General features: G+C 36.0%; 1 protein-coding gene across 3 annotated transcripts; it reads right to left on the bottom strand.

The window, feature by feature from the left end:
- Positions 1-1495: 1495 nt before the first annotated feature.
- Positions 1496-15049, bottom strand: YIPF5 (Yip1 domain family member 5). 3 transcript variants are annotated; one of them, XM_073905515.1, is made up of 7 exons: positions 14880-14999; positions 14633-14758; positions 14227-14346; positions 7408-7580; positions 6565-6710; positions 4304-4485; positions 1496-2950 (listed from the first exon to the last, which is right to left on the bottom strand). In XM_073905515.1, exons 3-7 carry the CDS (start codon positions 14334-14336, stop codon positions 2788-2790), a joined length of 774 nt encoding a protein of 257 aa, XP_073761616.1. In that variant the 5' UTR covers positions 14337-14346; positions 14633-14758; positions 14880-14999; the 3' UTR covers positions 1496-2787. The 3 variants fall into 3 exon arrangements, with proteins under 3 accessions (XP_073761616.1, XP_025708043.1, XP_025708040.1); XM_025852258.2 differs by lacking the exon at positions 14633-14758 and having other exon boundaries at positions 14963-15049; XM_025852255.2 differs by lacking the exon at positions 14633-14758 and having other exon boundaries at positions 14880-15014.
- Between the last annotated feature and the right edge of the window lie 2034 nt (positions 15050-17083).

Below are 17083 nucleotides of genomic sequence, written 5' to 3'. Positions count from 1 at the left end.
ATATTCGCTCTGCTCTATATGACAAAAGGCAGAACTCCAAATGTGGTCCTGACTTCCCACAATTTTCCACAACTAGGTCAGAGTACCCTATTGGATAAGATTTCAATTTCTATAGTTCTCCTTTTGCCCAAAGTTCTAAATTCTTCCATTTACAAGGAAAAAAGTGCCTAATTTCAGAAAGGAAAGGCTCTTTTGTAGGTAACAAATACTATAAAAATAATTGTATAATTTGAGCTTCGGAGATAACTGTCCTTCCTAGATTTGGAGTATATTTGAGTTGAGCAATGCCCATTAAGGTTACAAATAAACTTGCAAAACGTCAAATGTGCAGTACTTAAATTCTACCCAAAATATGTCATTAGATACATTTCTTAAAATTCACTTTGATTGGATGCATAGTATGTGACAACAGGTAGCATTTTACGATTTATAGAATTTTGCACTATCTTTATAACAGTACCTGGAGAAAGAATGCCTATTCCTACAGGCCTAGTTATATAGCTCTTTAAAGCACCCACTGGTAAAAATGGCACTCTAACATGGTATTAAAAGTCATAAAATATACACGTATACCACACAGAAAAGCAACTGTCTGTCCTTGGCATAAAGGCATGCATAAGCAAACGACACCATAGCCTGAGGGAGAGAGCCTGAAAACCCCTTTACAGTGAGTTTGTTACTCAGGAGCAATCACTAAGGGAGCCTGTAGCTATGCTCGGCTCTCTCTAGTATTTAATGGTATGTGTATGTTTTTGGTACAAAACGGGCCCTAAAAGCAAGCTAGATGCTCGTCCTGGAACTTCACTGTGGAAACAAAAATCTACTACAATGCCACAGAAAAAATTCACCACACATAGCTTTTTGAAATAGTTTTTCAGCTTTTAAAGTATGCATAAATACAACTACATACATTGTATTTTAAAGAAAAATTTTTTTACAAGGGAAACTTTGGCTATACATGACTCTTCAGGTACCAAACTCTAAAACTAAGCTCTTGCATTAAACACAACTCCACTGTATAGCTGTTTTGACAGAGTAACTGCTTATATAAGATGGTTCTGTACCTAATCACTTCGGAGTTAAATAAGACAACTAACAACAAAAATCTCTCAACATTGATTTAAATTAAAAATTATCTTGGGGGTGGGAGAGGCAAAAAATAAGAAAACAATTTGGGGAATCTGGCTGAAGATTAATGGTCTGAGATTAATCAACAGTGAGAAAATTTAATTCCCAAAGCATCATCTATCCTGTTCATTAGGAAAAACTGGATATTAACAGAAGGCACGCATTATATCTGCCTTAACAAGATTAGTGTACTTATAAAACTAAACTGAAAGAGGCAAAAAAGATGCTACCCACGGATTACAATAAAAAATATTCTAAAACACTTTGGTAAGTTTGAAAACCCAGCCAGAAATGAATTATTACTGAGAGGATTCCTCTAGAAGATTAAGTATTAATGAAGAAAAACAAATTTACATGATTCCAGAGATTAGAAATCATGATCTTATAAGAAATATGTTTATTAAATTAACCTCCTTTTTGATTGAACACTACCTTTAAAACCAACAATTAACATCAGTTTGGTGTTTTCTTACTTAGTCTAAAATTCTCCTTTTTTAAAAAAGGCAACACTTTCCTCCCCACAGGGCACCTTTCTCATAAGTGTAACTGAGCTTGTCCAAAATCAGAGGCAGTTTTTTCAGAAAAAGCAAATGATCAAAATACAGGATACAGCATTTTCCTACAGATTCTCTGGCAAGAGAGCACGACATTAACCAAATAAATTTAATACAAGGAAATAATGTTGTAACTCAAATTGCCTTTCACTTAATCCTTTTTTTTTTCTGATTTTTATACTAAATGATTTCTGTTCTTAAAACTTAGGATAAATCAGGAATACAAGTTAAAACCAGAACCTAGTTAAAGAAAATGTGATACTGAAAACAGCAAAAGTCAACTCAACAGCAGTTAAAATTGGGAAAATTTTAATTACTAAGCATCAAATGCATTTTACATTGATAACTGCAGTACTGAAATTGTGACATTTTAAATATTTTTCTCAAAAAAAGGTTAATGATTTTCTTTTTCCTAGGAAATATGCAGATCCAACTATGAACATTAATGTGGCCAGTCTGGGTCACTATGGTTTAGTTAATGCTAATCTTAACAGGTGTTCACATTTCCTGTCTATAATAAAGCAGACTATGAACTTCTTGTCTCGTTGAATTTTAGCAAAAACTCCATGAGATAATTTAAAAGAACGTCAAATTTTGGAAGTGCAAACTCGTAAATTCTACTTTGGGATCACTTTTTGCTTCATGTGCATCTAACTTGAGAATATAGGCAATTTTTCTTTCCTAATCCCTTGGAAAAATATTTCTGCAATAAGTCTCCTGTCTTCTTAACTAAGACTGGGCTGTTTCTAAGAAAGATTATTACTTGTGTGGTTAGTTTCCCACAGTTGATAAAAATCTATTAAAAACATCTTAATGTAATTTGCAAGGAAAAAATTTGTTTTTCAAAGGCTGCAGGAACAGGAGAGAAATAGCACTTCTTATTTGTATAAGCACAAACACTTAAAGCTAGTCATACTGCAGACAAATCAAACATAGTATTCAAAAGTTCTATAAAAATGAACAAAAGATACATGTTTACTTCCATTGCTCCAACAGTCAAATGTTAGGTCTGCATGAGAGTTGCACTGTAGCAGTTCGCTGGTCCAATTTAAGAGTTCAAAGTCCTTTTTGGCCCAATGATGTCCACATGCCAGATAAATTCAGTTCAAAAAACGGAAATTAGGGCAAAGACTCCATATAACAAAGCACAAGGATATGCTACTAGAAGTTGCTGTCCTTCCATGGCTAATGCAGAAATAAAAATTTTGGACGCAGAAAAACTACACCATCCAATAATTCCAGCAGTGAGAATGATTCCTACCATTCCTCTGTAACCGACAAGGAAAAACGGGGAGGGGGAAAAAGGCAGTAGATGAGATTAGTTATGTAAGAATACAACAACAACCAATTCTAAAAAAAGGCATTTTAAATCCACATTGTACACATCTGCAGAAAAGATCAAGATTTTTTTTCAAATCTTAAAATAATGTACCTCACAGTGAATTCAGTGATGCTCAATTATTCACATCCACATTCAATGAAGTGAGAAAAAGCTCATTTATAATTACATTTTGCTCCTGTTACCAGAGGAGCTAGGTTTTTCAACTCTGGCATTACTGACAACCTGGGATGAATGCACTTTTTCTGTGAAGGGGTGTTCGGTGCATTGTTAGGTGGTTGAGCAGAACCCCTGGCCTTTAGCTGTAAGGTACCGGTAGCAGCTCTGCACGCCCCATAGCTACGAAAACCAAAATTACCTCCAGACGCTGCCTGAGGGCCCCTGAGAGCAAAACTGCCCTGGTGAGAAAATACCGCTTGGGGAGAAAGTCTCTTTTGTACAATTCAAATATATATGTACCAATCTCCACAAATGAAAAGGGTGGAACAATTTCTACACAAAATCTGAAGCGTTTTTACACAAATCAAGAACGCTGTGAATCCATCATCTTGCCAAATGCCTAGCATCAAACAGCTGATGCATGCTCTTCCCCTCCACCTCTCCTTTCTTCAGTGCAACCAATGCCCATCACTGGTTGTGCCTCGCACTAGCCACAAGGAGGAGCCTGAACTGTTGAGCGAGAACCTGCTCACTGGCCAAGAGGAGAGAATTCATCAACAGGAATTTACACCTTTCTTTTTAACCTTACCTAAAATGTTATTTAACAATTACATATTTAAAACTGCTTACAAGTACAGCTGAGAACATGGCAGGCTAGTAACAGCCTCTTCCCATAAAAAGAATGTTTTGCTTTCAGCTAAAAAGCTGCCAAACACAGAGTATGTGTTTATTATTCATTCACTTAGCATATGCCCAACATCTTTAAGAAACCAGACACAGTCTAAAAAATATCAAAGACGGTAAGTATAATTTTAACCACCTGAATTTTTCATGCAATATTTTAGTTAACAATCACCACTGTTCGGTTTACTGACACTGGTAAGTAAACACAAAAGTAGTGAAATTCTTTATTACAGATAAAAGCAGAGATGGTATAAAAGATTTTAAAATGTATTCTCAGATCCACTGTTCACCACTGAAAAGCATGTAGTATAGACCTCATTCACAACAGGCACTATAGCTCATGTTTGCTGAATCAGTGATTAATCTTAAACTGATGGTGAGATAAATCCTATTACAGAGAACTGGTCAATCAATACCCAAAATAAAGATCAGTACTTACTGCAAGGAAAATATCACTGCAAAGCTGGAAAGTAGGATCATGGGAAGAAGACAGTATCCAAGGACACTTGCCACACACCCAAATGAAACACCTGTCATACTCATTAAGTTTAGTAAACAAAACATTCCTAGACATCCAATTGCACTGATCCCATATACATAGCCAAACTGGATTTTGCCAGCCTATGGGTAAAAAAAAGATTATAGGTTAAGGGGAAGAAAGTAAGTTCTTTTTGGTCTTATTTCACCTAAAATGGTGCATGTAAGAAGATATTCAATTTGTAAGCATCAAAATCTATAGAGGCATCTATTCTTTATGCAGAAGAGTAAAACACAGATTGTCTTTCATATCTCTCTCAAGAAATCTGAAGTATCTACTTCCCAATACACAGATATTTGGTTTTTCATTTTCCAGTTAGTATTTGAGCAATTCAGCAAAGAAAGATACAAAATCATGGTACAATCACCTTTAAGTAGTAGACTTCTAAAAAGAAATCTAGCTGATTTTAAGCAAATAAACTACAGAGACAAGACAGAAAGCCCTGCAGAATGTTTGGAAAATATCTAATATTACTTGAAAGCAGCTAATAGCACCAAAATTGCCCCGAAGCAATTTACTCTCATTGGTAGTCGTAGTTGCAATCTTTGTAACAGCAGAAACAATTTCATCATTCACTTTATAAGGCTGTTAAAGAAGCTAAGAGAAAGGAAGGCAAGATAAGCAGGACACTGTGGTTCTGTGGGAAGCGGAGGAGAAAAGAAAACTGATTAACAAGCAAGAGAAATATAATGGAAGATATATTTTTCTTTCATTATTTTTCCAAATTGTTGGTGGATTTATACAGTCTTTTGACAAACAAAAAAACAAGAAAACTTAATTATGCTGTTGTAAAAGACATTAATGAACAGACTTAAGACAGTATAAGTTAGGTAACTTGCTGTCACAGTACTCTCAGTCGTGATATATGAACAAACATTGTATTCAGGTCATACTGTGACGAAAATCAGTCCAGAGAAGATTTTAAAAACTTCCTGGTTTGTCAGATTCTGGACATATAAAACTCAATCATGAGAATGCCTCTAAAGATTATGTTACATGGAAAAATTCTCATCCTTTTTGTTAGACTCACTATTTATAAATGAGAGTGTAGAAGTTTCAAAAGGTTCAGCTGAGTTCACCAATGGACTCACTAACGTAGAAATAATAAAACCTCATACACGTACAGCGCTTTAAAATTTTTCAGGGTCCTCATATAACCATCTTGGTTATAATCTGTAAACAATCTTGTGAAATGGGAATCATAGGATTATCTATCAGAGGGAGCTGAAGGATGAAACGGCTTGCTCCAGGACAGAGCAGGAGCACTGAACTGATGCCCAGCTTTTCTTACTAAAAATCCCATCTTTTTCTAGCAGGAGGGGAAGAATGAAGGGGAGTAAGCTGGACGGGGAGATGAACCATGAGAGACCACAGACTCTGAAAAACAAACTGAGGGTTCTAGAGGGGAGGGGGTTGGGGGGATGGGTTAGCCTGGTGATGGATATTAAAGAGGGCACATTCTGTGTGGAGCACTGGGTGTTATGCACAAACAATGAATCATGGAACACTACATCAAAAACTAATGATGCAATATATGATTAACATAACAATAAAAAAATTTAAAAAATCCCATCTTCTATCCATTACATCATTTATCCCTTCTAATTCAGAGACATAAGATAAAATACAACAAATATTAACAAATTATCTTTACAACTATTCATTTTCAATATACTTTAACATTTGTAGGGAGGTAGGAGATAGGCAGTAAAATGTCTTGTCCTTTAATGTTCCAATTCATTAAAAGTTAAAATAATATAAAGGAAAGTAACAACCAGCACCATTATAATAACAAAACACCACACAAAGTCCACAGATTTTAAAAAAAAAGCTATCATTAAAATATATAAATAAATAAAAGAGAAATAGGCTAAAAAATTTTGTCAATTTCTAAAAAGAAGAAATTTTGATGAGGGACTGAAGCTACACGTAACTGTTTTTTTCCCTTAATAATTAGACATTTTCTTGGAACAAAAAATTATTTCTAAATATATGACATTTTTTATCAATGGAGAAGTCATGAATGCGTATATATTCCAGCAACTTAATATCATTCAAAACACATGCAAGATCTGATAAACAGAGTCTCAAACTTGGCTCCTGGTGGAACACTGAAAGATCGTTCTCTAAACTTACACTGAGAATTCAAACTAAAATCTTACCAGTAACAATGTGGCTCCAAAAGCAAGGCAAAAAACCATCGGTCCTGCCAAATCTGTTTCATTCATGATGCTGCCGTCTGCTACTTTTAATGGATGTAACACTGTTAATGTTTTTTGCCAGATGTGGTCAAAATTGATACCTAATTCTAAAAAAAAGGAAAAGAAGAGAGTCAATTACGATTTGTGACACACCTTTAGTTTACCAGAATCTACGCTGCAATAGGAGACAAAAAGAAACACAGCATCAAAAGAGAATCTAGCAATATGAGACATTTTGGTTAGTCCTCAATACCAGTCTTCATTCACAGTAAGGGGTTCTTTACCTGGGGCTTCAGGAATATCTGGAGATGCTATGAAATTGTATATGAAACTATGTTTCTATGCACAGGTGTGCATTCTTCTGAGAAGAGTATTCATAGTTTTCATTAGACTTTGAAACTGTATCCAACCCCCTCAAAAAAGTATACAGAACTGTGGCTTAATGGGTTTACATTTTTTTATGGGAATACAATTTGAAAAACATCATACTTTTCAGTCATGTTACTAGTTTTGCCAGCTTCTTCCATGTAAAATAATCACATTACCATGCTATTTCCTTTCATTTCTTCCACTGACAGAATTTAATCAGTAATGTGAAGTCAAAGTCAAGGCTCACATGCCGACATAATTTCACTTTATAAAGATCTATAAAAAAATCTGGTCCCCTATGGCTCAATGTGGTTTCATATCTCTTTTTTTCTATATTATTCTTTTAAAGGAAAGGACAAGTTCTCCAAACGAAGATATATTTTCACGACCAGGTGGACACTACAGAATACTATGAACTGTTGCAACCAATCCTACCTTCTAATAAAGGTGGCTCATCCTCAAAGTTGTTTCCATAGAATGGCTGAGATGTCGTTGGAGTGTATGCCTGAGTTGGCTGAAAAATCTGCCCGGTGTATGGCTGTTGTGGCTGTATCATGTCTGGAGGGACAAATCGGCCTTGCTGCGAGTAGTCATAGCCAGGATACTGTCTGTAAATCAAAGTTACATTTCTCAGAATTATGTCAACAGTGGATATCTCTGAGAGCTAGAGAGTCACAGTCATGCAATTCCTAGAACAGCTACTTTGCCAGTTTTCGTAAATGGTGTTGAAATGATAAGACCTATCTGATTATCTACAATGGTAAGTTGTGCTTTTTAGAGAACCTTCCTGATGATGCCAACACTCACACTGAGCTTAAGCATTTTACAAACTATGAAACTTTTAAAAAATTAGGTGGTCAACAAATGAACACTTAAGAATTTTATCTATTTCTCCCCCTCCAGTAAGTATATGTAATATGAAGATAGCCGTGAAATACAATTGATGCCCCTAAGACTATGAATGAAAACGTAACATGACAGACTTTGTACTACATGCTATGTAATTTTCCACTGTGGTCTGGATCTCCATTGAACGTAATCATTCTTCATTCTTCTTTACTCTTTGTAGTATGTTATTTTTTGCAAGTGGGTAAATCTTTTCAAGAACGAGCACCAATTTCAAATAGAGTGGAAAAATTCAAGCCTCTTTCTGTGAAAGCTTTCCAAATATAACAAAACATTATTAGTACATCTTGCATTTCAAGAGCACTTTTAAGTTTTCAAAGTAGGTATACAACTATTGTCTCATTTGATATGTGCTATAGTAAATCCTGCATTGCAAAAAAAGAGACTTTACCAAGGCTATTTTAATGATGAAAATAACGGGCACAGAAGGATGCTGAAGCAGTATCTTTAAAAACCTGTTTTACCATGTTCTGGGAAAAAATATGGCTTACCTATCAACGGGACTAATCTCATTACACAGTAAGAAATACAGAGTAAAATAATTAATTTTTTTAAATTTAATTTTATTTTAGTATGTTAGGTTATTTTAGAAGATATTTTTATTTTTTTAAAGATTTTATTTATTTTTGAGAGAGAGGGTACAAGAGCACAAGCAGGGGGAGGGGTAGAGAGAGAAGCAGAAGCAGACTCCCCACTGAGCAGGGAGCCCGATCCCAGGACCCTGGGATCACGAGCTGAGCCAAAGGCAGACACTTAACCGACTGAGCCACCCAGAAGCCCCTAAAAGATATTTTTAAAAAGAACTGAGAAGTCTTAAAGACCTTTTAGTTTAATCACCCTTAAAAATTTTATAGTTCCCTCCTGACAAATATAAAATCAAATGACTGCCATGAATATTGAGATTTTAAAATTAAATCTAATTTTTAAATTAACTGAACATCTTGATTAAAAGCAAATCCAAGTAATGGCAAAATTTCAACTACACATAGCCCTTTGGAGAGCTCAGACACTGAGACACGCTAGTCCAATCCAAGATTAAAAAAATGCTATTTATTTTTCTGGCTATATAGTAACATAGAATTCGATGAAACACTACTTTAATAGCAAAAAATAAAAAACAATACGAACAGTTACAAGTAAATATACTGTAATAGGGGCATAGACTACTATGCGCCTGTTAAAAGGGATGAGGTACTTTTATGTGTACTAATAAGGAATGATAATCAAAAAATACTCAGTAGGCAGAATTAAAAATACCCAATGTTCAGAACAGTATATACCATATGTGCCCACTGTGATGGTACTTTTTAGAATGTATCTGTATGTATATACTTGTATACATGTATTTTATATATATGTACATACATTACGTATAATACGTACAATTACACAGGTTTAGGTATAACATAACATAGTATAACACATATAATTAAATAGGTAAAAGGACCTGGAAACAGGGAAGTGTATGACTTATTTTCATATTAAAAACCTCTGCACCTTAAAGTGTTGTACATTTACTATTTGTTAAAATTAATTCATTCTAGGGGCGCCTGGGTGGCTCAGTCGGTTAAGCGTCTGCCTTCAGCTCAGGTCATGATCCCAGGGTCCTGGGATCAAGCCCTGCATCGGGCTCCCTGCTCAGCGGGAAGCCTGCTTCTCCCTCTGCCTCTGCTGCTCCTCCTATTTGTGCTCTCTGTCAAATAAATAAATAAAATCTTTAAGAAAATAAAATAAAAAATGAATTCATTCTAAAATGTTATATGTAACATATAGGTATATATTAACTACTAAAAATTTTCAAAAATACATATAACCTACTTGAATGTTACTGTGTCAAGTGTTTAATGGGAATTATATCCTATTACCTCACTACAACTTTAGGAAGTTGATTTTATCATCCTTCCCATTACAGAGATGTAGAAACTGATATTTGGGTGAAAATGATTTTGCCTATGGTGGGGCCAGGATTCAAAACTAGACTTTTTGACTCCAGTGGCCAACTTGTAACAATCATAATAAAAATCAACTCCCAAATCCTACATTATGGAGAGAGTTATAGTATCTTTTTTCCATATATACCTTTCCCCTGTTGTTTTTATATGCAAATATGTTGATTTTATATGCATTTTATATGTAAATACACACACACACACACACACACACACACGCCACAGGATTAGATGGTTGAAATGAACTAGAACAAGAACTAATATTTTTTGATTTAGTATGCTATTGTGTTGATCTGTTAGAATGTATCACAGATCTACCTCCAAGTTTATGAAACAGCTAGAAAAGCTCCATATGGAGGCTTCTACAATCTGCATAAACAGATTGCATTTTATTCTCTCGCTCTCACACAGAAAGAGACAGAATATGAATATGTATGCAACAGAAAAACCAAAAAGAATGGTACAGACTCTCTGCTCTTAGGATCCCCTTATACCCTTAAAATTTATTACTGGGAACCCCAAAGGTTTTTTTATTTATGTGGACTATATCTGGCAATATTTATCACGTTACAAATTAAAACAGGAATGTTTAAAATATTAATTCAAAGTAACAAACCTGTTACATATCAGCATAAATTTTTATGAAAAATTACTGAGAAGTGGCACCGTATTATATTTTTGACAATCTCATTAACATCTGGTTTAATAACAGAAAGCTACAAATTCTTATACCTGGTTTTGCATTCAATTTGTAGTGATGTATTGTTTTAGTTGAAATAGCTGAAGAAAATCTAGTGTTGCAGACAAATAGTTGGAATATTATTTAACAATCTTTTCGGATTATCATAAATATTCTTTTCATACTACATCAAAACTCAAAGTGGTAGTTTTTTAAACTTAACTTGCAACATAGAAAATGGAACAATACTAATAAACTTTTTATACTGTTACATTAGAATACACCAATCTGTCTTGCACTTTGAATGGATCCTTTTTTTACTCATGTATTATTTCATAACATTCACTGCTGATTTAGAAAATGTTAGTGTAATATAGCTCTTCCAAACATTGACCTATTTAATAGAAAAACATATATGAAGTATAAATATAGGAAAATCACATTTGTTAGTATCACCAATGATTTCATCAGAAAAATGGTTAATTACTGGAAAGCTGACAAGTTCACAGTAATGGACACAGTTTTCCCAAATCCTCATTTTTACCTGAAAACTTGAATTTAACCATGGGCTACACATACTGTCAATTCTTTCTTGAAGTAAGAAGCTCAATTATTTCATCTTTGAGAAAGTATCTGCCAAGTACTCAAGTCTAAATAACTATAGTTTGTCTGTCGGGATGTTTCTTCCAATAAAAATGGTTTTCATGAAAAGCAGCTGATACAGCCTGCGACTGATATTGCACAGGGGCTTTTCCTCGAGATAATCATTGTACTTTAGTATGAAGCAGAGGTGCTTTATGACTGTTTCCCATTTTGTCACACAGAATATTTTTAGTATGTGTGTACTGAAGGGTCAGGATTTAATAGCATCATAATTTTTACTGCTTCATCAAGGAAATGAATGAAATGAAATGAATTAAATGAATTCTGGTTATTATCTTAAATGAAACTGGTTCCCTCCACACCCCAGCAAGTGTGTGGCAATGAAGAATACAATGATTACGTGCTCGCTTAGGCAGCACATATACTAAAAAAGAATACAATGATTACTAGAACAATCTCATGCCCTTGTCTTGATTCATATTCAGGTACTAGCAGTTTTACCAATGAGTTTTTACAACATCAGTACAAATGTCAACACATCTAAAAAGGTAGTGTCTTAGCATTGTTATAATAGTTTTAACCTTAAAGACTCCCTGAACGGTCTCAAGGATTCTCTGGGGTCTGCAGTCCACATTTTAGAACTGCTCATATAGACTTATAAATGTCATGTAAGGAAGAGAATTACTACAAGCAGATGACAGCTTTAAAAGTGTTACCATCATTCCTTCTTTAAGATGCAAGGTAAGAAAGACAACACCATGGAATTTTCCTGTTTTCCTTTTCTGGAAGGACCTGGTCAGGAAAATTCATGGCTTGCTCCTGTTGGGTTTAAATTAGAACACAGCATGTGTAGACATGATCTTTAGAGACTAAATCAACCTTGTATTCCATATAGGTATTTATCAGTTAAGTCAAAGATGAAAAAATACTAGCTTTAAATACTTTAAAAATATGTAGTTGGCATTTTACAGGCATATCTAGCATACAGTGTGGGACCTGTCCAATGGGGCAATCATAAAACTCAACAGATTAAGATCAAAGGGCCTTTTACTTTTTGTTGTTGTTATATGAATATATAAATACAGATTTATTATATATAAATATATAAATTCATATAAATGAATATATAAATATATATAAATTATATATATAAATATAAAATTTATATATGAATATATAAATGTTGTTATATGAATATATAAATGTTGTTATATATATAAATATATATATATAAATTTATATATATATAAATATATATTTATATATAAATATAAAAGAAACCCAATTATTACTGCTAATACATTAAGCTTCCTGTTTTCCTAGGCTTCATGGATCAACTCCAATTTGTTAATTGGCAATAATGGGTATATAAGCAGCTGCAATAAAACTTCATTATACTGAAGCAACGGTTACTGGCACATGATCTGGTTGCAATGGGACTGTAAGAATATTTAGCAAAAGAATATCTAAACAACCTCCCTATGGAAAACTGAAATGAGAGGATGATATCTGGAATGAAAAGATAAGTCACATGTTTAGGTGATGCAAACACAGGACAGAAAAGAAAGGCAGTGATAAATAAACCTAGGAGGCTATGATCTAAATGTAATAGTTCTGTGGAGTCCAAATATCATTTAGTTAAAAAACACGCCTGCATACAGACACAGGTTTTCCAAAGCCCTTTGGCTGCACTCTACCCAATCCTTCATTCATTTTCCTCTCATACACAGATTAAAACAAACAAACAAAAAACATTTTTAAGTAAATAAACAAATGGAGAGTTCTCAACACAATTTTTCCAATTCTGCCCAGTTAATTGTTCAAAAAAGATAAATCCCTGATAGAATATAAGAGAATGTAACTGAAAAAAAAAAAAAAAAAAAAAAACAACTGATTCACAGTATTTTTCACATGCTCACTCCCACTGTTCAATGTGTTAGGTTTTAGGGGGAAAAAAGCTTTGGAATATATCAAATTAAGCAGACTTAAGGGGGCAAAGGGTGTAAAAAGTACAGCTTATGTAAGACAGACCATACTGAGGGCTGAATTTGAGTTTTGCTTTGCTTTTTAAATTCTTGGGCACTTTCATTCAGATATATTAATTCAAACATGTTCTACTACTACATGTTTCTATCAGATTGATTCAGTACACAACCTTCCCTTGCCCTTATTGTGACAGACCCTTCATGAGGTTTTTAATTCAGGGTTCATAGATGAACATCAGATGGCACATCAACTGTGCAGTAATATGCATATTTATGTGGGCATTTGAGTGTATGATTTATATCTCAGAAAGAGGTGCACCATTTCTGTAAGATTCTTGAAGGGGCCTGGAACCATCTAAAAAAGGTTAAGCCACCCTGGTATCAGAAATGACTGATGAGATTATCTTTAAGGTCCTAAGAAACTAAGAATATGATGTCCTAGAGGAGAATGGTGGAAAGCCTCAGCTAATGTATTTCTGACACTAACACCAGGGACTATTAAAAAGTCAGGGTTTGGTTTTGTTCTTAACAGTTCAGGGCCGAAAGGGTTTGAGTCCCCCTCTTCAATCAGCAACTGGCAACCTGCGTGTACTGACCGTAAGGTTTCGATATGAGCAGTAATAAAGATGATTATCACTTGCTATTAAAGAAATCACCTGATGATTCGTAACAGAGAGCTTACACTGCTAAATAGTGTCACTAAGCCCTCTGAATTAATGTTGATAAGGTCTGAAATTTCGACTGATTTAACTTCTTAACCTAGCCGTCACAAGATTTTAAATTTTTAACTGGTTCTGTAGACGAAGTAGTCTAGGTATCTTCTAGATACCTGAAGCTAATAGCCATATCCTAAATGATGTAGAAATACTATTACTAGGAAACAGTTCTTAACAATCTACTTTTGCAGCCACCGCACACCTGAAGATTTTGCAGAAGATACCAAACTCTAAATAGGGCAATCCCTTCAAACCCAAACCAGTGTCACAGATCCTTCCAGAAGAAGGAAGATTATAAAAAATCACATTCCTGACAAGGTACATGGTGACACGTTCAGTTTTAGGCAGAACCAAACAACGAGGACACCGGCTTTCACTTCAGTCTGGACTAAATATTGTCAAAGCTGACAAGTTACTTGCTATAGGGTCCTCCACTTCCTCCATAATCATAGGACTGCTGTGACTGGTCATCGATGCTGTAACTTGTCTGGTAGAAATCCGTGTTTAAGTTATCAAACCCTGCCATTGCAAATTATCTGAAAGAGAAGAAAAATGACAAATAGTGTTTATACCCAAGGTCCTACTGATTTCATTTCGATACAAAGCAAAAAGCCTCAGGAGGCAGTAAATTATTTCTTCTGGAAGGGGGAACGGCATTTGAAGGATAGGTCCAGGTGGGAGCTGCACAGGAAACGTCTAGTCTCTAAGAGCCGGGAAGACACCTGCACTTCACGGAGCCGATATGCCCTGGTTAGGGGAAGGGGCGTGGGAGAACTGGTTCCACGGAGGTCTAAGATATCAACAACAAAGACGATTCCTCACCTCAGGGCAGACTCTGCTGCTGACAAGGCGACTGTCTCTTTGCAAAATAAAGCCTGGGCCTTCCGGGAAAGGGAGGACTCCTGGAAGGCCGCGAATGAGGCACAGGGGCAGCGTCAAAGCAAGCGCCTGAAAGGCAGTGAGGGTCTGAGCGAAATGACCGGAACCCGGCGCCGAGCGGCGGCAACAAGCCAAGTCACACAACAGTGAAGAGAAGCCGAACAATGTGCCACAAGCCTGAGACACTCACCAAACGCGGAAGCGGCGGTAGCGGCGTCAGCAGCTCCAGCAACCCCCAAAACCCCCCAACAACGCTTAAGACCCTGAACTCACTCCGTTGCTACGTGTCACAGGGCCAAAGAACTGCTTCCGGGGCACGCCCGCTCGCGCAGGCGTGTTGGCAGATATGTGCCCCTCTAGGGCGGATACGGGGCGGGGCCGGGGAGGAAGAAACCTGCTGTGGAACATGCGCAGTACCGAAGAAATTAGACCAGTGGTGGACCAATGAGAAGAAGGAAAATACTTCCGGTAGCCTGGTTAGCAATCGAGGCCGAAAAGCGCAGGCACAGCAATTGTTAGTTACTATTTGGAGGAGGGGAGAAGTCCTTAGCCCACCGGAGTCCCGGGAGAGGATGTGCTGGCTGATACTGAGCGGATAGAGCCACTCTCCTGCCCACAAACTACACAGAGCTCGGTCTTTCTGGTATTACTGTGATCCAGAAACAGTGTGATAGAGTTTATGTGTATTATTTAGTCCTTACGACCTAATGAGATGATTACTCTATTACTCTCCTTTTGTAAGTGAGGCTGTTAAGTGTTCATTTAGTAACACTGAATGCAGTGTTGCAGGACAACTCACCTGGCTGTACTAGCTGTTGGGGCTGCTATGATGAATACAAGCTAAATGGTACCTCTCACCTGGGATTCGTTGGGGTGGGTTTATCAAACACATATAAGTATATGTAAAACTGTTACTAATATTCTTAAGTGCTGCATAATTCTTTGAAAGGGTGTAATACTCCTCTGGGATGGAAAATTGGGAAAGCCACTGAAAAGGTGATGATCAAAAGGGTGAAAAGGAGTTATTAAAGAAAAGGGAAATGAGGGAAGGGGAAGAGCATGAATATTTCAGGCAGTGAGAATAGTGTGTGCAAGGCCTAGGATTAGGGAAACCATGGTGTCAGAAAAGGTGTAAATAAGGGTTCTTCAATCTTTGCACTATTAACATTTTGATCTAAATGATTCTTGCGGGCAGGGAGGGGATGGGAGGGGGACGAATGATGTTGCCTTGTGTGCTGTAGGATGTTTAGCAACATCCCTGACCTCTACCAGCTAGATGCCAGTAGCATACCCCCCATCCCCACTGCCACCTTGTGACAACTTAAAAATGTCTCTTGGATAAAATCAGAGTTTGGAAATCACTGGTTTAAATGAAGCAGGGATGGTTAGAGAGGCGATGGAGGAGAGCCATGTAGGAGTTGAGGCTGGAGCTAACAGGCAAGGACCAGGAATAGAGTGTCTTGTGGGATTCTGGTTTTGGTTCTAAAAGACAAAGGAGAACCATTGAAGGTTATGAACTGAAGAGTGTCATAAGTAGATTCTTTCCTTTTGATTGCTCTGGCTTCCGTGTTATAGAGAGTTAAATCACTTTTTGAAAGTGCAGGAATCCTAACTCCAAATGCCATGGTATTAACCACTGAGCAGAACTGTCTTCAGAGCTTATGGTATTAAAATTTAGCCTTTGCATCATATGCTGGCCCCCAAATCCCATGGTCTTTACAAAAGAAACCAGGCCATTGCTCTGGGAACGGTTTCCAAAGGAGTAATACAATTTCACTAGTTAAAAGGTTTTTTTCAACATACACTCTGTATGAAACAAACAAATAAAACCAACCAAACAAAAAAAAACTCCACACTCCCCTCCAAACAAAAATAATAATAGGAAAAGGACATAACAAACTAAAAAACCAAGGAGTATACTCTTGAGATGAATGGGCAGCTAATTTCATCAGAAAATTTCTGAAAAAGCTCATCAAATTTTTCAATTTACCAACTTTTGTAAATCATTTTAGAATTTATTGATGTAGGTACATCTGCATAACTCTTGGGAGATGACCATGTGGCCAGATTTGCTAGAGCCAGCCACATTGTCCCATTTTATGCCTGTTTTTTTCCGGCATAATTATTAATATTTTCCCTTTTTTGCTATCAAAAATATCCCAGTTTGGTTGATAAATTATATGATTATGTTCTCTAAGCTATATAACCTATGAAGCTGAACTTACAGTTATCGACAATATGCAATAATCTATTACTTCATCTACTTAGTGATCTTATGGTTGAAAGAAAATTCGAGTCTTCCCCCTACCTGTCTCTTCCTCCTAGCCATACTTGTCCCTTACTCAATAAGACAAGCAAAAAAATTAAGTTACATGATTAAATCTTCCACATTGT

Source organism: Callorhinus ursinus, unplaced genomic scaffold (assembly GCF_003265705.2).
Source record: "Callorhinus ursinus isolate GAN/ISIS: 27379988/994484 unplaced genomic scaffold, GSC_fseal_2.0 scaffold23, whole genome shotgun sequence".
In the NCBI taxonomy this organism is placed as follows: Eukaryota; Metazoa; Chordata; class Mammalia; order Carnivora; family Otariidae; genus Callorhinus; species Callorhinus ursinus.
The sequence above is the reverse complement of the archived record's forward strand: the minus strand, read 5'-3'. Positions and strand labels throughout refer to the sequence as shown.